This window comes from Syngnathus scovelli, chromosome 2, assembly GCF_024217435.2.
Source record: "Syngnathus scovelli strain Florida chromosome 2, RoL_Ssco_1.2, whole genome shotgun sequence".
Lineage (NCBI taxonomy): Eukaryota > Metazoa > Chordata > Actinopteri > Syngnathiformes > Syngnathidae > Syngnathus > Syngnathus scovelli.
The window spans coordinates 7,777,039-7,798,200 of NC_090848.1; the positions used below are offsets into that span (position 1 = coordinate 7,777,039).

General features: G+C 41.7%; 1 protein-coding gene across 2 annotated transcripts; it reads left to right on the top strand.

The window, feature by feature from the left end:
- Positions 1-321: 321 nt before the first annotated feature.
- On the top strand, positions 322-12,730 carry tasorb (transcription activation suppressor b). 2 transcript variants are annotated; one of them, XM_049753674.2, is made up of 23 exons: positions 322-762; positions 1,797-1,942; positions 2,107-2,199; positions 2,949-3,021; positions 3,109-3,200; positions 3,276-3,410; positions 3,477-3,601; positions 3,684-3,715; positions 4,418-4,523; positions 5,459-5,562; positions 5,703-5,812; positions 6,293-6,365; positions 6,493-6,567; positions 6,791-7,618; positions 7,936-8,246; positions 8,339-8,441; positions 8,596-9,455; positions 9,732-9,854; positions 9,966-10,125; positions 10,195-10,303; positions 10,398-10,576; positions 10,688-10,822; positions 10,954-12,730. In XM_049753674.2, the coding sequence occupies exons 1-23, from the start codon at positions 462-464 to the stop codon at positions 12,213-12,215; spliced, it is 5,535 nt and encodes a 1,844-aa protein (XP_049609631.1). In that variant the 5' UTR covers positions 322-461; the 3' UTR covers positions 12,216-12,730. The 2 variants fall into 2 exon arrangements, with proteins under 2 accessions (XP_049609631.1, XP_049609632.1); XM_049753675.2 differs by having other exon boundaries at positions 10,957-12,730.
- The last annotated feature ends 8,432 nt before the right edge of the window (positions 12,731-21,162 follow it).

The following is a 21,162-nucleotide window of genomic DNA, read 5'->3' on the forward strand; positions in this document are numbered from 1 at the left end:
CTGGCAAAAAATGGGTTATTCACATTTATTTTTTTTAATGGTGGAACTGGCTCCAATGTCACACAACTAATATCTGTGTTATTTGTATTTTGAAAATGGTCTTCTAGCCGGTGTATTGCTTCTTTGCTTTTCTTGTTTTTGTTTGTCACTGTAAATGATGACCCAGGAGGCCCTCAACAAAGATGAAGGAATCGGATTGAATATCGGTGGCAGGCCCATAAACTTGACTCTTCTCTCAACTGTCATTGCATTCCGCACTTCTTCTTTCTGACGTTAGGTGGCGCAGATTTGCTGGTATGTAAACACGGTGACGCTGGCGTAATGCAGTGGAGAAGAACGTCGACGTCATTTTCACAATGGCGGTGGCAGGCTGAGGAGCGGCGTATATGTGTGAGACAAGCGGCTCGTATTCATTATAGGCTTACGTTGCATAGCCCTAAGTCGTGCACGGCGCCCTGAAAATGGCCCTAAACCCCAGTCCGATGGGGAAAAGGGAGTCGGATTACTCCGATACGGGCAGCCTACACCAGGAAGGTGGCGAGCCCCAGAAGACTTCAGCCGCCACCACGGCCACAGCCAACCAAAATGGCGATCAGCCTGGCTATGGAGACTCTGTAATACCCGAGCAAGATCCTTCCGAGCGGCATAACAGCGTGCATTCAGATGCCCGGAGCTGGAGCGGCTCCCCCACGCCGGGCCAGAGACGAAGCGAAGAGCGGCCTCGGAAGCCTTTTCAAATCCCGAGGAAGAAAGAACGAAAAGGTGGTGCCATATCGCTGCTAGTTGGAACAGAGCGTGTAGAGTTGCTGCCGCCGCTACTTTTGCTGCTGCATGTTGCTAGCCTGCTAACTAGCCCACTACCCGCGGTAACTAACAAAATGCTAGTCGTCCTGGATCGAAAGCGTACTTTTGCAGTGAAATACACACACACACACAGAAGTGGTTGTGGCATGGTTTACCATTAAATTGGCGGCCTGTGTGTCTCCAGTGAAGACGAGCAGCGTTGCTGTCAACCTGCCTCAAAAGTTTCTTTTGGAAAACTGCCATTCCTAGTTACCCAACCCACTTTGTTCGGTTTGTTTAACTTTAACCAGCCTTCTTGACCCGTCGAGGGTTAATAAATGCAACTGCGAAGGTCAGACATTGACAATGACACCATTGATCGGTTTGAATTAACCTTCCCGTAACAGCACTGCAAGTATTGCCACATAATCAAAATGGGGATCCCAGTTTTTCATCACGAGTCCAACACACATTACCAACCCAGATCTCCCTAAATTTGAAAGGGCAAAGTAACCCCATAGGCTCTAGTTGTTACAAAGCTTCCTGTGAATCATCAGCTCTTTGTGTGTACTGTACACAGAAGAAGGCTTCACCAATGCAGCCATACTTCCCCAATTTTTCCTGTCGCACATGAAATGGTCAATTATTGTGTAAAAAAAATGAAAATCTTATCGTTTGCCTTTGACTCTTTCTACGCAGAACAGTAATGTTAACATCAAATCTAATGTTTTACCTTTTTGTATGTTTGGGTGGTCTATCTGTAAGCCCTCTGTGATTCTGTTACAATTGTCGATTGTATTGGGACATTCTCTTTGAACACCAAGATGGAAGGTTGCTTGCTTACTGCACATTACTCACTTCACTCTCTTTGTGACCTGCTAGTTGTGTTGAACACGATTTCCATTAAAGAAAAGTTCAAATGCAAAGTTTGAAGTGCTTTGTAGAAGAAAGATTCCACCTCTTGACTGCAGTAGCGCCATGTTAATCCACATGCGTTCCTTTTGTGTGCACAGGCTTGTACCAGGTTCTCCCACCCGACAGCCGTGAGTTTGACAACCTTGTGAAGCTCATCTCCTCTTTTTATCTGGATGCGTCATCGAGAGGAGCATTCTCCTACTGCAAAGCCAGGCTCATTCACAATGAGCTTCTGGAGAAGGAGGTTGGTCCATATTTCAGATCAGGTTTCACTGTAACTGTGTTTTAACAGCAGTGTGGACAGAAGGGATTATTTAGTCACCTCGTAATCCATGGTGGTCTTTTTGTCAGATTTATTATGTGCGTTGTGTGATGTTCTGATTTAACCTTCTCTCAACTGTGTTTCAGTTCATCGAGAAGAGGAGAGAGATGAAGCAAGAAGGGCGCACGGAACAAGAACTGACAGAATCGTACTGTTTCTTGTATCCAGAAAAATCCAAGGTGATTTTGGCTGCAGATCCTTGTTTACGTATCAGAGGCTGCAAAGTAGCCAAGGAATGTTTTTGTTGCCATGATTTAGAGCTTTACATCTTCCTTTTTGGATGATAAACAAGCACTGGTACTTCTGTTCTGTGCCATAGTAGATTATACAATACTTAATTTAGGCTTTGAGGCCCTTCACACGAACAAGCATGGTGGCTAACTGCCCGTATCTCGCAGAGCGAGGAAAATTTGCATGTGTGCACAGCGAATGTTTTCTTAGTTTTTTCTCTGGGGTTCATTCAACTTTGCAAAACGTTTGCCAGACGTTTGCCAACAGTTCGACTATTAAAACTGTCTGTGAATGTCATTGCAACCTTGAATGAACCCTGACGAAACTCAACAATCACCATGTGCACAGCAAACCTTCGCCGCTCAGTGAAATACAGTTTTAAGGCAGCAATGGAAGACTAAAGTTTAGTCCGCAAACATTGCTACACCCGCTTGAAGTTCACCGTATGAATTTGACACCTCGAACAAGGAGGAAGAACTAAATATTTAAGCACCAAAGCTGTAAACCAAGCCACCTCATTTGGTTGAATGAAAGTCAATGCTAACTTGTTATCTGAAATTTTGTTTTTATGACTGCTTTTTATTGATGTGTGTTTTTCTGCTGCGGTACTGTTTTAGTACGGGGCAACTTTACAGCCATAAAGTATGAAAGTCATTGTTGTGGTCTCGTAACACAAATGTCCCCTTGAATGTTTTAGCTTCAGTGGATCTGTGAGAAGGGTTTGTCCGTGGGACATTCAAAGATAACAACCGTAGGAAATGCATCAATGGGTAAGTAACGTGACTGCATTAATAAGATGCCTGCTTTATTGCATTTGTGAAAAAATAATTCTCGATCCAATTCCTTTTCCATTGTAGGTGTGTATCTCTCCAAATTCTCTGATTTATTACAAATCAATCCGTTTGAAATTGGTTCAGCTGGAGACATGATCATTTTTAAAGTTATGAGGGTACGTGTTTCATTTTTAGCGTACGTCTCGGCTTCCTCAGGATCCCAAATCTGACTTGTTGTTTGGTCCTTTCAGGGAAGAGTAAAGCACATCCACGAGAACATGCCAAACAACGCAAAGGAACCGACAACCAAGTTTGACTGTCATTTGTCCAAAAGTGCCAATCGGGTTACATCGTTGCTGTCTTACAGAGCGTTTGAGCTCACCCAGGTACAAACGCCATCAGTTGAAAGACTCCGTTTTCCGTTTTTAACACGACTGCCTTTTTGTCTCCAGCAATATTTTTTCGAGTTTGCATTTGAAGAAATCAAAACACGGCCCAGGCAAGTGTTCCCCTATGCTGTGGTTTCCTTTCAGTACAAAGGCAAGGATGCTGCAGCCACTTCTTTAGCGACACACAGGTAAAGCATTCCTTGACATCCGTAACATCTCCCCCCGGAGTTTTTTGTCTCTTAACAGGCTTTGTGATTCTCTGTTTGATAGGCTTGGTGTTGTTTCTTCAGAAGGAAGTCGAGGTAAAATGTTTATATTCATGAATTGGCAACGCATAACTACTTTTTGTTCTATGTTAGTGTTCTAAGTTTGTCATACAAGACCAGGGGTGACCACACTTTATTATCTTTCTCTGAAACTTAGACGGAATAGAATAGATTAAGAATGTTCAGTCCAGACAGCAGCTGCACACTTCTAACGGGGGTGACGCACATCCTTCAAAAAATCCATAAATCTAAAAGCAAGGCCTTAATTGGCATTAATATGTCTTAAAGTCTTTTAAAAGTTTTGTAGCTTTTGAATTTTACGGAAATGTCAGCTTTAAGCTTACCTTTTTTTAAATCAAAATGGTACACTTGCAGATGAAGCAAATCCTCTTCAATTATGACGTTGCTCCCTTATTTTTTCTTCACCCTTTAAGAAATAATCTAGGCTAACTGGGTGACTCAGTAGCTTCCTTGAGGTTTGCATCTGCTAAAGCAATCGAACTTGCATGCTGAAACTTGTCTAGAGAAGATGTTGTCCTGCAGCTCCTGTTAATGTTATAATGCTGAGGTCACATGTTAGGCTAATGTCTATTTCTTAAAGCCATGCAATCAACGTAATGCACAGCCCTGTTTTGTACTGTTTGAGACAAAAGTTCTATTGAGCTTTTAATCTGCTTTCACTAGATGTTGAATATTTTATTTTTTTCAAATGGCAACATGCATTTGATGCAATTTCAGTGCGGCGCTGCTATTCTGTGTGGAGTGGTCCACTGGTTACCAAGGGCCAAGAGTTATTTCCAGTCCGTTTACGATCATCCTCACGGGCCTATCTACCTTTCAAACTGTGAGTATACGTTTCTTTACAAATTGATATCATCCAGAAATGTTTTCTTTCGAAATTTATGCAAAATCAATTACTCTGTTCCAGCTGTAAAATGACAATGTATTTATTTTTATCACGGTGTAGTTAAAAATAAATAGTTTACAAAAAGAGAATAAATACACACATAAATACTACTATATACGAATATATGAAAACACTTATTATGAAGTATCAACACTTTTTATAGGAAATAACTTCCCAGTGCCTCAGTATTTTTCCATACAGTGCTATTAATGTACCTCATGGAGACAGCCATCCCATAATGCAACATGTCTTCTGCTTTGCATTATGGAATGCGGTAGTCATTTGCACTCGCTGTATCCATGGTGAACGTTAAACAATGTCACGTAATCAAACGGCTGGTTCATGCCTGGAAGGGCATTTATTCACGCTGTCAAATAAATCCAAAATATTTTTTAAAAGTTGATTCTATCAATTAGTTCATTGATGAATTGAATAATCAAATAAAATGTTATTTTGCATTCAAATGTATTACAAAATCATTTTCCCCAATTACTCATAATTAACTAATGATTGTTAATTTGGTATTAATGATTGCAATGATTAAAAAAACCAATTAAGCAACAATTAAACAATATCACTTGAATTGGATTGATGTACTCACCAAAGTGGATGTTTGCAAAGGTTTTATTTTAATTATACACAGCGATAAATCAGTCTGTTTTCATAAATGACTACAGAAATCAGAGCATAATTACACCAAGAAGGTGAAAAAACACACTATTGAGACAATTTTAAGTTAAACAGTGGCTCCAAACAATTACCTGATAATTAAAATAGTTGTCAATTAATACATTTTTAACACATCTAGGTATTATTTAGACCTCGGGTTTAGGCTACTAACTGATAAAATTGAATTGCTTGTTCTTCAACAGTCCGGAGAAACTTGAAGTGAATCAAGGCATGCAGCTTGAGCAGGTGAAGAGAAAGATTCCTGCTGTGCTCTTCTCTTGGGACACCTACAGTGCATCACGGGAAGGTCAGCCAGCACGGATTCTGCAAAAATAACATACCCCGATGGAATGATGAGTGCTAGCTAGCTGTTTGAGCAAATTTGATCAGTCATGTGACTCAAAGATAATTACTTTGCATTTCCCAATGTGTTTTCATTTGTTGCAGTGGTGAAGTATGGAATGTCATGCAGCCTTTTTGAGGTTATAGAAGGCAAAGGAAAACCCACCAGTGGCAGTCTGGTAGCACTAATAAACAAACTGGAGAAAGACCGGATGGTGAGTCACCCTTTTCTACATGTAATGTTGCAAATCACAAAGTTGAACTGCCAAAATTATCAACCTCTCTTTTAAAGCAAAAAAATCCAATGCAGGAAACACTGTAGTTCTAGACTTTTTACTGCGGTATTTAATTTGTGCCATTGTAAGCTCGCTGCACACCGAGCGATGCGGCCTAAAGTAAAAATATAAGTCACAGTCTTCAAGTGATTAAGCACCTCACATCAACCGAAAGACAGACATGCAGCAGCAGAAAAATTGTGACCTTGTATGGAGGTTTAAGGCTGCACAGGCAGAAATATGCACTGGATTGTTCTTTTTTTTTTTTTTTTTAATTGAATCACAAAAACATGGCATGATTGTCAAGGAAGACGCAAAATGGCGCAAAGAAAAATAACAGGATCACACAAATATTTAATCTTGCTTTTTTTCCCCTTTTTTTAATAATATATAAACCCTTGTGTCTACCCTCTTTTGTAGGTGCTAGTGAAGTCCCTGTATGACCGGGGCTTTCTCTTCCTGTTGTCTTCAGCACAGATGGTGGAGTCCAAAGGTGCCAGAAAGCCTTTCTTTTTTTATTGTATTTTATATTTTATCTCACATTTCTCTACTTTCAGTTTGCCTCCTACTTGTACCTCCAGTGAGGATTACACTTTTAAAAATGTCCATTTATTTTGCAGAACGGCGAGCGCGGGTTGAAAAGAGCCTGCAAGCAATATTCCTCTTTCATGAGTCAAGGGCGGTTTTCAAGTATTGTGAGTTATTCACTGTCATTTATTTCCATTTCATGTGAGCATCTGGGGGAAGCTCTGGCAAAGTAATGGAATGCAAAAATTTTGATTGAGGATTGTGTTGACTAATGTAGTAAAAGGTTATTTCAGGGCTGTTTAGGTACAGTCTTCTTCAAAGTTTTAGTCAGAACAATATAAACTATAGCTTGATATTATGCTTAATAATTTTTGTTTTTGTCCGTCGCAGCGTCCCGACTATCAAAGTCAGAGCCATTGACAGCAGAGCCACATGCCATTTTTCAACCTTTGGAACGGTTCATCCCTGCCTTGCATTACGCCTTTTTTACACTACGCCCAAATCCAGGCAAAGACCCGAGTTCCGGTGTGGAGCGACAAGCCACGGACTATTTAAGTCGCGTCGACTCTGGAAGAGTGCGGCCATTCATCTTGCCTGACTACAAATATCATGTGGATGACAGGCCATATACGGTTCCTTTACCCAGGCCCAAAGGGAACATGGAAGCCATGCTGCGGACTTACATTCACAACTCATCGAACTACACATTTCCCATGAACAAGGCGAAGGACATCATTGAACAGATAAACAACCCCACACCTGTCGCTGCCCCAGTCTCTGCAGAATACAGTCCTGTTTCTGACTGGGGTGGTTCTGACCGCTCTGAGAGATTGTCAGAAAGGCCACCACCAGAACGACTCGCGCAGGAGAAACCGGCCACAGACGCCAACAGACAGGGACCAGTCGTCGCCCATGCAAATGGTGCCCAGTTGCACCACGAGTCCCACACTGAATCCCAGCCCCAGATCCAGCCTCAGGCACAGACACAGCCACCAAAGGTGCCGCTGTCACAGGGCAACTACGATAAAGACAAGATGAGGCAGTTATTGAAACTAATCCAACTCCACAAGAGAACACTAGTTAAGGACCCTGGTAAGCAAAAGCAAGATGGAGCCGTTGAGTCCAATAACCTCAAGAGAAAATTTGAAGGTGATGAACGAGGAGACAAGAACAAACATCAGCGCACGGATCTTTTGAGCAACGGCGAACCCAGCCGGGGTAAGGAAAGCTCTATGATGAAAATGTCTTGTGTCCTTTTTGCCTCATTGGCCAAGGAGAATCATTAATTTCACAACAGTCTGTCAAAAGAGCGACATTGTTTTTGTGTGTTTGTTTGGCTCCGAATGGTAAGTGACATGCAACAGAAACTTAACTTTGTCGTCAGTCCATACAAGGTATTCGATTTTTGCACAGCAGATTCAGACTTTTGTTTGTTTTCTGGCCATTATGTGGGCAGTACCTATGGTCTACATAATTTCTAGTCATACCAGTGGTTTTGTGTGGACAGGGCTAATTTATGATATCTTTATTGATAGGGGCACCAGCGGAGGAGACGGTAGAAGACGGCGGCCACAGTGAAAATCTGACCAGAGTAATGGAAAGCATGGGTATCTATGACACTGACTTGAGGGCTTGCGGCAACACCAATACAACAGCAGTTCACGAGACCCAGCGTCTCCTCAAGATACTGCTCTCCACTCTCAACAAAGCCGTCGCTCAGGGATCAATATCTGTGAAATCAAACCACGGCGAGCAGTCAACGGGTCCTGAGAAGTTGGAACAGGCTGTACCAGCCACTGATTTTAGCAAACAAAGTGAGCCTGCATCCCAGACGAACTACACGGAGGTGAGATGGGAACTGTTGATTTTGACATTTGTTACCCTACAGCGCATGCTTTTGTAAATCATGTCAACTACTGATGCGTATGCTCTTTTTAGGAGGATATGGACTGTAGCCCTGGAAGTAGTTTTAGCACAGGCTCTCCAGCGGACCAAGCTCAAGCCTCAGCCAGCACAACCTCTGCCATACCCACAAATGAAGGTATAGTGTCAATTATTGGATTCACAGTACGGTCCATAAATACTGGGACATCGACAGTTTGTTTCTCTGATTGCCACCATAATGTCTTTGAGAAAAAACAAGTTGTGCTTTGCATGCATCCTTGAAAAACGTTTTCCAATTTGCTCTCTTTCAGAAAAGCCACAATCCTTACCTGAACCTGAGCCAGAGGCTGTGGCGATAGAGAGCCTCGAGCCGAAGATGCCCTCCACGCTTGATGTGAAAAAGGAGGCCCCGATGTTATCATTAGCAGAGGAAGTTCCTTCCAGGCCCTCTATCAGCTTGGACACCATACTCAACCAGGAAATGTACAGCCTCACTTCGGACATTAAAAACATCATGCGGAGTCATTGCGTCACTTACACCGTGCAGCTACCTCCAAGACTACCTCTGTCCAATTCCTTGCAGCATAGGATCAGCTTCTCACCCTTGGTCATAGATCACGTCACTCCTGTCTCCGTGCAGGAGCATGTCGACGCACTAAGTGAGCAGATGGAAAAGTTGGTCCCGGTCCAACCAGTTTTACCCAAGGCCCCTTCCCCGGAGATGGCTGAGGCGATTCCAGATTTATCAGTGCCATCATCCGTGCAAACGTCTTCCAAACCTGAAGTAGCCCAACCCCTGGTGAACCCAAACTCATCTCAGAGTAGCAATCAAAGTCCTGCAAAAGAGGCAACAGAAGGCATGACAAAATCAGATCCTGTTCCAGCAGAGATTGTGGAAGAGGCTTATTCTCCCTCCCAGATCCCCCCAGAGTCAAGAGCGAAATCCCAAAAGTCTACCTCTGCGACGTCCTCCGGCACCGTTGAAAGTGCCGGCACTGCCAACGGCATTGGTACGGCGGGTCTTATGACGGGCAGCCTCATCGGTCAGCTCAAACCAGAAGTTTTCAGCAGCTTAGTGGAGATCTTCAAAGACGTCACCAAGAATACAGTCAAGTTCTACATCCATTCCGGGGATGAGGGCGAAGAGAGCACTGTCTGCAAGGAGATAAAGGTACAACTCTTTCTTATGAAAGCAACCCAGTGCATACAGCAAGTGCGGTGTAAAACGACTTTGATTCTTTCATGGACCACTAAAGGCGTCCTGCGTCCCATTAGCGGTACTCGTGCCATGTTTTGAGAGTCACTGCGATAAACCCAACAACATCACATAGGCCAACTAACAATAGTTCAACTTTGCGAATGTGCCGTCTGTTTTGTACGCTGGCCAGCGCTTGCATGTTGCTACAGTTCCAATTAGCAAATAATGATGTTCCTGTTTGTCCTGAAGGAATACTTGAAAAGTCTTGGCAACAACGAGTGCACCCCGCAGATGTTTCTGGAAAACAGCAGCAGTCTCGACAAACTGCTTATCATCATTCAGAATGAGCACATTGCTGCACACGTGCACAAGGTAGTATTACGTCTTGGTGGTCTCAGCTGCGTGCATGACCCCTTTTTTTATGTCGCATTCAGCACTGACGTGACTTTATTTTCACATCCAAATGTTCCTCTTAACTTGTAGATCCCGGCACTGGTGTCTTTGAAAAAATTGCCTTCAGTGAGCTTCGCTGGTGTTGACACTCTGGACGATGTTAAGAACCACACCTACAATGAGCTGTTTGTGTCTGGAGGTTTCCTGGTGTCCGATGAGTTTGTCCTTAATCCTGACCTCATCACACAGGGTTAGTACTTGTTTTTCATTTGTTCTTTTTGTAAAGTTCAGTGAATAACTCAATATTTTTATCTCTCAGATCGCTTGCAGGCATTGCTGAAGTTCTTGGAGGAGCAAAGCACACCTGAGCAGCCCTGGCAGTGGAAGGTTCACTGCAAGTCACAGAAGAAACTTAAGGAAATGGGCCGGTCAGTTTGAGCTTGGGGATGCACTTCTTTGGCTGTGAGCTTTGAAACAAGAAGAACATTATGGAAGTTGACTTTTTTTTGTATCATGACATAGATTGAACACCAACGCGATGGGGCTACTCAACCTTCTGACATCTTATCAAAAGAAGCACCTTGTCGAGTTCCTTCCATACCACGAGTGCGACGCCCAGTCGCGTCAGGCTCCCGATCTCGACTGCCTGATAAAGCTGCAAGCTCAGCATACACAACAACGGCATCTTATTTTCATCACAGGTAGCTTCATTTTGATTTGAACTCAAATATTTTAATATGTATTGTGGATGAGGCCCAGAAAATGTTTTGGTGAATTTTCTGTGAATTTTTGTTTTGTTTTGGTTTTTCCAGAGAGGCCCTTTGAGATGTTCCTGCAGTATTCCAGGAATGGAATAATGATAGCGAGCATTGACGATATTATGAGCGCTTTCCACAGCCTGATTGGTTCTATCAGTCAAAATGAGCTGCCAACGCCCCCCTCTACTGGTGGGTACTTCCATCAAGAGCAGTGTCCCGTCTTTGCCTAAGCGTTTGCTGTATTGTTTAGAGATGCATCTGAATCACCTTGATTCTTTTTTTCTCTCTCTTTTAATTTTGACCTCCTCCTGTCTTCTCAGTAGTGAATGATGAGTGTGAGGGAGAGGAGGACATGTCGTTAGACTCCGATGACGGTGAAACGCCCGCCGTCGTCGATGGCAAAGAAGAGAACCCCAAAGTGGACGCGGTGATGCCGCCACAGCCGCCCCTCCCAAACATGGAAGAGTTCCGTCCACCGCTCCCCGACCAGCAGGCCACCCCTGATGAAACGCCACCGCAGGCCGACTACAGCGCTCTCAAAACTGCCATCTCTCAGTTCAAAGCTACAAATCAGTTGGGCACCGGCTCAGCCGATCTGGGAAGCACATCTCCTGGAGGTTTTCCTGTCAATCCCCACCAGAGTTTCTTGTGTCCCTCTTCCTCGTGGTCATCCTACACCGGCTCATCCAGTTACGCGGCCTCCCCGGCCTATCCCGCCTCGCCGTGCAGCGGCAACCAAGAACAAGAGTATCGCCCCCCGGCAAGCGTGCCAACCACGACGCCCCCCCCTATTGTCAACACCACAGTGGGACCTCTCGCCAATCTAGCCATCCTTCCGTTAGAGGTCAAACCACCTCCCCCGCCTCACCTCATGATGCTCGGTCACACGTATGGCACGGACCCCACAGCAACCGGAGTTCCCGGAACTCCTCCGCTTACCCCCTCCCTCCCGTATTTAGACAACAATGACACAGTCAAGCAAAGTTACATGACTGGCATTCCGAACATCAATACTAGTTGTACCCCAGCACAACATGCGGATAGGACGCTCAGCGGAGCCGGGGAGGGGAACTGGGGGCCGTCGGGGCCTGGCACTTTTCCAACGGCAAGCAATCAGGTTGCGGTTCTGCCTGGCCCGATTGACCCCACTGTACAGCCCAAGAGTGGGGAAATCCCCAGCGGCGGCAAGGCCACTTGTCCGAGTGGCAGGACTCAAGTAAATTGCACTGACAAACCTGGAGCTAATGTGGGTGTTCCCACAGTAGCTACCAGAGGGGGCTCAGGAGTCAGACCTAAATTTCCTCCGCAGCAAATGTGCCGAATGGGCTATGGCAATGTAGGTGGCGGGATGCCCATGCCCATGAATCATGGCCCTATGAGGGGTCCTATGGGTCCTGGGCCGTTCCGGGGCAGAGGAGTTCCTCCGGGTGGACTTTGGCCACGACCGGGACTGGGGCGAGGGCATGAACGGCCAGATGGGCCTGGAGGGGGTCCTTGCTCTTGGGGTTACCCAACAGGCAGAGGTGGGACGCATAATTACTACACGGACTACACGTACTCTCACAATTATGCCCCTGAGTAGACAATCAAGTTGTTACAAGGGGTAACACAAACGTCATACTCCAGAGACTATTAGAACTGGCTGAATGTATATATATATCTATATTTCCTTGTCATAAACTTTATTATTTGAATTGGTAAATAAGGATCCTGGTTTTCTACATTAATAAAGAATTGATACAGGCAGTGCCGAGTGTCCTACTGTCGTGTAGACTGTATGGTATGCACACTTTCCTTGTGAACTGTTAAGACGTGCAGTTCAAACCACTATATTTATATTTGCCAACAAATGCTATTGGCCTTTCAGCTTCTCTGAATTTACCTTGTAATTTCTGTTTATTCTGCTTTCGAAGCTGTTTATGGACAAAGGAAGAAGATATTTTTTTATTTAATTGACTACCATTTCACTTGCTTATTTTTTTTTCCCTTTTATGCATTTGGTTGTCCTAGATTCCGTGAAATAAAACATTTCAAATATTGGTTGGGTGAAAATGGTGTTAAAGAAACCATTAAAAATACTGTATACTGAACAGTAAATCACAGTGGTCTTAATGTTCTCATGCTAGTGTGAATGCTATATTTCTGGACTGAGATGTAGACAGAATGTTGTATGTGCCATTCTACTAATTCCAATATCTTCTACAAATTACTCAAATGAAATAACAAATATTTTCCCCCAGCCCTAAGTTGGTCACATCTGTACTATTATTGTAGTAGTTTGGAGTCGGTTGAAGCTTTTTTTTTTTTTTTTTTTTTTTTTTAACCGACTTGTAAAGCTTCAATTTAGTTTTCCGTAAAGTACGCCAGATGGCGCCATTTCGCTATTAAAGAAAATAGGTGAGCGTTCTTGAGAAAATAATTATCTAAACCAACTGCAATTATTTGATAGCTTTTATTTTATTAATATTTAAAATAGATATTTACTCCATCCCAGTCCTTTTCGGCAGGGGAAGACACATCGCAGTGAATTAATTCTGTCTCACACAGTTCACTAGATTTGTTAGGTTATAATAAAATATGCAGAAGTATGTTTAATATATAATACACAAGTAGCTATATTGGATAAACAAATTCTCCAATGAACAAATAAAATAGAAGGTGCTGTTTCTCAAGAGTCAAGCTTGATCTTTATTTTGCAAATGTAATGTATATATATTTATAGAAAATACATATTTAATGGTTTCTGGCTCTGATTTTTACAGAAAGAAGTCATTTAACAAACGATGAGCTTGCGTTCATAAATTCATTTATTTATGTAACCTGCAGGTTAAATCTGTCCTATTAAGACTCTTCTACACTCTTCTACTCCCTTAACGCACATCACTACACCTGTCCAACTAGGTCCCTCTGCTGGTCAATTTTTAATACTGCAGTTAGTTCACTATTTATGGTACAGGTACTGCTATCTGGAAAAACATTATCTTGGTTTTGTGAAATACCCCCTCAAACGTTGAACAAATTCTGTAAGGTTGATCCCATTTCATTATTATTAATAAAGGTTCAGGTTACATTCTTCATATAAAATTGTCATTTGGTTTCTTCAAAATAACAGCAACAAAACAAAAATGACAGTAACATTCATAGAAACAAAAGTTTATGGTTATAAATGTAATAATCATCAATTTAATGATTATTCTGGTGAAACGTCATATTCTCAAATACAAATCTAGTCCTTCAAAACTATTTATTTTTGTATCTATAACCAGCTGGGATTGACTGACCCAAGACAGCTGGGATGGGCACGCCCGTGACCCTTGTGAGTAAGAAGCGGTTCGGATGGACTATTTTATTTCTGCCACATGTTCTGCTTTTGGATGTTTGTTTGCCTGTCGTGTCACTGTTTGAGGATTTTGCTTCCACAATAATGAAATGTGTGTTTCCCTCTTCAGGATTCTGTGCATTACCAAGCTCTTGAGTAGTTTGTACTAAGACCTAATTTCATTTTTATAGCCTCTCTATCCAGACTGTCTAGTTCCTGTACCTACTAGATACTGGAACTTGGAAAAATGTCACTACTTTGAAGTTAACTCTGTGGATACAACTGTTTGTCACTGAACCTGTCAAGATCAATATTGAAAGTCATTTCCCAGTAGTCTAGCGGTTCAGTGTGCTACACTTGGGCCCCTTTGCTTGTGACATTTTCACTAACAACCTGTGCTAAGGATAGGTCCTCCCTGACATCCTTCATTGACACCAATTACTATTTTTGCTCCACAGGCTAATTATGATTTACAGGTGGTATTGTTATTTTTTTTTCTCTTGTCTTGGTGCATCTGCATGCTTCTATGAAGAGATCTAGTGTTCCACTGTGATGTTTCTACCTCTTCTTGTCAGTTGTCATCTGTGCTCTGCTGATGAAAATCTCATCTATCTGGTCATTTCCTCTGCATTACTCTCTTCTATTATGTGTCCACCTGTTGTCATCCTTGCCTGCTCATCTCCACTGCTGTTCTGGGCTTTGAGCTGTGTTGTTCATCTGGCTCATTGTCAGCTCCAAACTATCCTAGATGGCTTTGGTTGCATTGATTCAATAGCAATTACATTGTTGTGATTGTCGTATTAGTAGCTATTGTAGAAATCCCATGCGTTTGTCGTGTGGGACTAAGGAAAAAAAGCATTGATGATTTATCTAGTACCTCTCACAGACAAGACTCACAAAGTGATGCACATGGTTAGCACGTCCACCTCACAGTTCAGAGGTCAATTCAGCCCTCCCTATGTGGAGTTTGCATGTTCTCCGTGTACTCCGTTTTCTTCCCACATCCCGGAGGGAGGGATGGATGGATGGTTTGTCTGAAATTTTCCATGAATTTATGAATCAATCATCAGTCGTTACCTCCCACTGTGCATATTGTCACTTTAAATATAATGCGGGTCCTAGACAGCGCAACCGTATTAATATTTCGTTTAGGAATCCTCTGATGGGAAATAGCTCTGATCAGCCTACTCGATTGAAACTCACTTTTATGAATATTTGATCACTCTCCGCGAAAGCGCTACTGGGTAATGACATCATTAGATCTTAATCGTAACATGATTGGTCTTTGTGAGACCTGGTTAAAACCTAATGAGTTGTTACCGCTTAATGAGGCCTCGCCTCCAAACTTTGTGAGCTCTTATGTCCCATATGCTCGTGAGAATCTGTTCCCAGGCTGAATAACGTCTTTAAAACATTGAAAGTTTTTGCCTTGCAATTCACAGCCTTGCTGTCATTTTATCTTGCAGATTTTTTTCTGTCCCCCTCGGTGCTTAGTCTGGCTTTTTAAATGACTTTTCATAATTTCTGTCTGGCTTGGTGACTCATGCAGATAAAATAATCATTATAGGTGACTTTAATATTCATATGAATCTCACGTCGGAATCACTTACCGTGTGGCATTTTAGACAATAATCAATACTTTTGATTTTACGCAGGCAATAAATGAAGTGATGTGTAAAAATGGTAATATTTGGTAAGATTTGGCACTATGTTGAGGCATGTCAGCCTCATTGTCATCGTCATGACCCCAATCAAGCTTATAGCAGCCGTAATATTAGTTCATCAAACACTTCTGCACTGCCTTCACTACCGCCTCTGGCAACTGCTTCCTTTTCTTCTTATATCGCTTCGATTGATAATCTCACAATTGATTTCAATGCTGCTCTGTTAAATAAATTTGACGCCTTTAAGACAAAAAAACTCTTCCCAGGAGGCTTACTTCATGGTTTCCAGATGAAACACGTCTTTTGTCAGGCATGGTGCGACAGCCTGCAGAAATACAAAGCACTCATTTTAGCTGAAACTAATTATTTCTCTAGACTTATCTGTCTCAATAAAACAACCTTAAATACTTATTTGATACGGTATGCAAAGCCAACGCAACAGCAGCCGACCTCTGATATCTCGCTTCACTCAGTCGACAATTTCATGGAATTTTTCGCTCGGAAGATTCAATCCATTAGGAATCACGGTGATTGTTCCAAAAACCCAGTTAAGACCTGCGATTACGGGAGTTCATATAAGGCTGAAAATCATCTGACAATCTCTCATTTAAAAAAAAAAAAATAGATCCCTTGAAAGGCTTACACAACTGGTTATGCGTAAATATAACATTAGTTTTTTTATTGTTATGTCGGCAATACTCAATAATATATGCCATTGGAAATAACAAATCCGCTTTAATCTTCAGGCATGTCTTGCTAAGATTAAACAATGGATGTCTTTCACTTTTTTTTTTTTTTACTTCTTAACCTTGATCAAACCGAGAGGCTGATTGATAATTGGCCCAAGTGTCCAACAGCCTCCTTTGGTGTAAGTAGTGGCAGGATTTTTAAAGCTGGTCTCCTTCTGTAGCAGCCGGTACATCACGTTCCCAATCATTTGTTTAAAAAAAGATGGAGCACACTCAGTCGCTCACACGAAACGTGAAGTGCCGCCCTGGATGAACTTTTCAAAAATTCCAAGGGGAGCAGTAACATATACTCTTGCATTTAGTTAAACTACAAGTTGGCCAATTTGACTATTGCTTCTACGTTCCCTCCTCCCAAGCTTGGGTAGACGACCGACCCGAAAGTTGATGTCTGGATTGTACACCATTATGAGCTATATAAATAATTTTGACTTAATTTAATGACAGTGATGGTAGATTTCTCTCCAGCCCAATTAGTAGTCATCCACACCAATAGACTTCCAAACAGCGCTAGGTTTTTCACTTTTCCTCCACAACTTCATTACGTGGTATATATATGGTGACCCTTGAGCTGACCTGCTTGTTGGAAACTAATGAGATATGCATAAAATAGTCAAAGCGAGACACTCAACTGGCCACAGAGGTGCTTGTGCATTTCGGTGTCCTCATTAACGGTTTAAAATGTCACGATAAAAAGAAAAAAAAAGATTCACAGAGCATATGTTTATTGGCAATAGGATGTTGATGAGTTGCTTGTAAGCTGTTCAAGGAGAGTGATTTTTCCACTGTTCTTTTGACTATTAAATATTTTAGTTTTGCTGGGACAAAATGAGTTCGGATATTCTGCCGGAAGGGGAGCGTATCAAGATATGCAACAAATCTCTTGGGCTTACAAGCCTTTTCCTTTTCACAAATTTAAATCCAATTTCATCAGATCATTGACCACCGGGGAAGTAGCGTTTGTTCACTGCACTAGAGCTGATAGGACCTTGCTGAAACAGTCCCACTGAAGACATGTGTTGATGGTTATGTGGGGCACAAGTCCAGAAAAAAAATATTGATTGGCTTGTTAATTAGTGTTACTGCATAGAGAACAAGTTGTTCTGTCAATAGAACTCCGGGTGTCATGTGACTATTGCATTTGTTTACACAGCCGTATTGGCAGTATAGTACTTGTATATACCCAGCCAACATGTCCAGTTGTGCTCCATGTGGGGTGAATACGTGTTTCCTGGGTACCAAGTGGGTATGGGTTTCATCTGGTTTTGCTCCTGGCTTCCACCAGGGGCACACCTATATTAGCCCGCATTGTCTTATATGTGTTAGAAGTGGGCAAAGATGCTGAGTTCCGCACAAGCTCCGTATTGGATTTATGGGCATGGGTATCGAGCTAGGAAAGTTTTGAAGTATAGTGTAGTTTTGGTATGAGCAAATAACAACTCAAAGAATTTTTGATTATGATTCATATCCATATTTGGGCGGGGGCTCTGCCGAGCTCTCAAAGTTCAGTCTGTGGACTCTTCTGAGGAACACTAAAGTCCGTGTCTAGTAGAACTCATACACCAAGTGAATTAGAATGGAATTAAAGAATGAATGAATTTGGTGTACCTGTTGTCTAGCATCTGTGAAATGTGCAAATATCTGCCACAGATGGCTGCTTCGACTTGGGGCTTGGTGACACTTTTGGCGGTTCAGTAATTGCCCCAGTTGACAGCCGAGTCAGGCCTCCTCACACAAAGGCAATCGAAACTTGTTGTTTGGAGTAAAACTTCCCTTTCAACTTTAATTAGATTCCTGAATAAAATGATTTTATTTCCTTTCCAGGCTGTGTCAATGAGGGACAACAATTACTCTGGGAAGGGAATTGCATTATTAATTGATGCCCAGTGAAGTGTTTCCTGCAGGAGGGGCATCTTTCAGCATTAATGGGTCATTGCTATACGTTTGGATCTTTTTTATCCGTTCAGGATCATTTAGAAGAAGCAACCCCAGTTTACAGCGTTCTGTGATCATTAGAATTTCTAATGAGGATTGAAAGCCACTAAAAAGCTTGCCAGTCTGAAGAAGGCGAGTGTTAATTCTGAGTCTAAGTGTGAAAAACGCTAAAACACTTGAAAAGTACATTTCACCTATGAAATTACTATGAAATTCCTTGTTTGGCACGCTCAAACATGGCGAATAAAAAACTCTTGAATCTTGAATCTTGAATCTTGAAAACCATTGCAATGTTGGATATTAATAATTGAAATGAGGTACTGGTTCTTTCATTTGCTAATCATGAGAATCTGATTAGACTGAAACTAGCTTGACCTTCTGGACCTACAAGTGAATTTGATTAAATTGGATGAGATTTGATCAACCAAGAATAATATAACTGTAGCATTCATTTATAAAAAAAAAAGCCTAGTTTTTCTTTTTAAAATGAGTGCAACAAATAATTTGAAATCTTTTTCCCTCGTTAAATGTGACCAATAAGGTCCCCAAAAATAACTTAATTAAAAAAATATTTTAAGAGGGAATGCAGAAACAAACACAACATTGCATAAGTGTGCACACCCTCTTATGTGCAGTCAATAACCCTTTCAAAACCGAAACATTGGCAGTATTAGGGTTTTGAAAGGCCATGTAAATTTCTCCTTTTAGGTTATTTTCTACCTCGACAGTGAAAAGTACACAATTCGTAGTATATACGTATACACATAAATATCTGTACATCTGGCGTGAAACTCGCCGGAAATACACAAGCAGAGGTAAACAACCATGGCAAAGCCCAACTTTTTTGAGCAAGGATGAGAACGACTACTTTTTTTTTCGTGGTGAGTGATATGAATATAATGTGCTTTATTGACAGTAGAAGAAAGTAACAATGTATTCTGAATGTTTCACAAACTGAAATATCGACCTTAACCTTGACTGTAAGAACTGCGATGTGCTTCTGTTCAGAATGAGCCAATCACGGTGGAACGGATGTTAAATGGGAATCAGCAAACATCTTCCAGCTTGTAAAGTCCCTTCTGATTAACCGCCCAAAAAGTAAGAGTCGGCTCTTTCTGACTTATCAGCCTGAAGGTTTTCTGTGATAACACTGACTACTATTTCATGGCAAGGCAAGGTAAGGTAGCTTTATTTATATCACGTATTTAATACACAAGGCAACTCACATAAAAGTACAACATTCCAAAGCATTTACAAAAGAAAAGAACGAAAGACATTTAAAAGCAAGGTATAGAAATAAAAGTACTGTACAAAAGTTTCCTAACAGATCTGAGAATGCAATTTTATAACTTCTTTGTTAGATCATAGGTATGGGAAAAGAACATCATTTTTAACCTGGATCTAAAATCATTTGAGCTGACCTCACTTCTGTTGGCAGCTTATTTCATTTGAGTGTAGCATAACCACTAAATTCTGCATCACCATGTTTGCTTTGAAATCTGGACTCCACTAATTGACCTAGGTCTGCAGACCTCAGGGTTTAGATTCCATTAGCATTTCGGTAATGTAATCAGCACCTAAACCATTCGGTATGAATTAACTTAAAAGTCTATTCTAGAGCTGACTGGGAGGTGAGTTAAGGCCTTTCTGATGAGAGTAAGATGTTCTGATTGCTTTGTTCCGGTCAGAACATGAGCTTCAGCGTTCTGAATGAGCTGTAGTGGTTTGATGCTCTTTTTGAGGGAATCTAGTCAGAAGATCATTACAATAATCAAGCCTACTGGAGATAAATATGTGAATAAGCTTCTTCAGGTGTTTACTAACAGAAATTCTATTTTCCATGTTGCAAAAAAACCCCACATTCACTTTAGTTTTGTTTTTTGTGTGATGAGCAGTGTTGTCTTTATGTCAAACATTTTAAAATTGTGCCCTAAATGTTCGGCCTTACTGTTACAAAATCTCACAAACGCATATAGAAAAAACGTGTTATTAAAATTGCAATTATCTTCCGGTTGCACTCAACTAAATCTGCTTAGAAGCTTTTGTGCATCCGCTGACTGACAATTTCAACCATTTGTGTTGTGCTTTTCAAACGTCTCTTGCCCCCCCGCCCCCACCCTTCTGCTTTTTTTTAACAAACTGACTTTCAGTAAAGTAGTTTCTGTCACAAGGTTAAATGAAATGTTTCGTTTCATCCTATCAATTCCATGCTGCCTGCACGGAGGTTAATCACCTGTCCCCCGCTTACAATCAGTCCAACAGAAGGAATTACTTTCATCATATCCTTTAGGTTCTGTTAATAAGAAACAATAAATCCAGAGGCAGCTGCGTGTGCTGTGCCACAAAGCGGAGGCAGATTAGAGGGATTTAAAGACAATGAAACATAGCACCTACTTTTATCCCAATGTTAATCTTCTACAACCTTAGGTCACCTCATTGCACCATGCAATATTTGCAGAACACGAACCAACGCACATGGGAGGGGGGGGGGGCACATTACATAATGTGATCAGGATGATGCTTAATGTTTCATACGAGGCCAACAAAGTTGTAGCACGTCACTGTGAAATATGTCACTCATTTGCTGATCATTTCTAATTTGAATCATTTAGAAACCACTTAGTTTGAATGGAACCAATTTATTAAAACCAGGAACAAGACTAATTGCTTTTTAACATGACAGTGACAAAAATCAGCGAGCAATCATGTCAAACAAGGTAAACAGGAATGGAAGAAGCTCACCTTAAGCTCACATAAAATAGATTTGATGAGTATAATTAACAAAGTCGTTTTCTCACTTCAACCTGCTCCGTGTTGATGAGGCTCATTCAATGTCAGTTTAATAAATGGGCTTTCTAATGTTAT

Excerpts from the sequence above, each read along its gene's own strand:
- tasorb (XM_049753674.2), top strand. The coding sequence starts at position 462 with ATGGCCCTAAACCCCAGTCCGATGGGGAAAAGGGAGTCGGATTACTCC. Across the intron at positions 5,813-6,292 it reads AACTGGAGAAAGACCGGATG|GTGCTAGTGAAGTCCCTGTA; the intron begins GTGAGTCACCCT and ends CCTCTTTTGTAG. Across the intron at positions 10,577-10,687 it reads GCATCTTATTTTCATCACAG|AGAGGCCCTTTGAGATGTTC; the intron begins GTAGCTTCATTT and ends TGGTTTTTCCAG.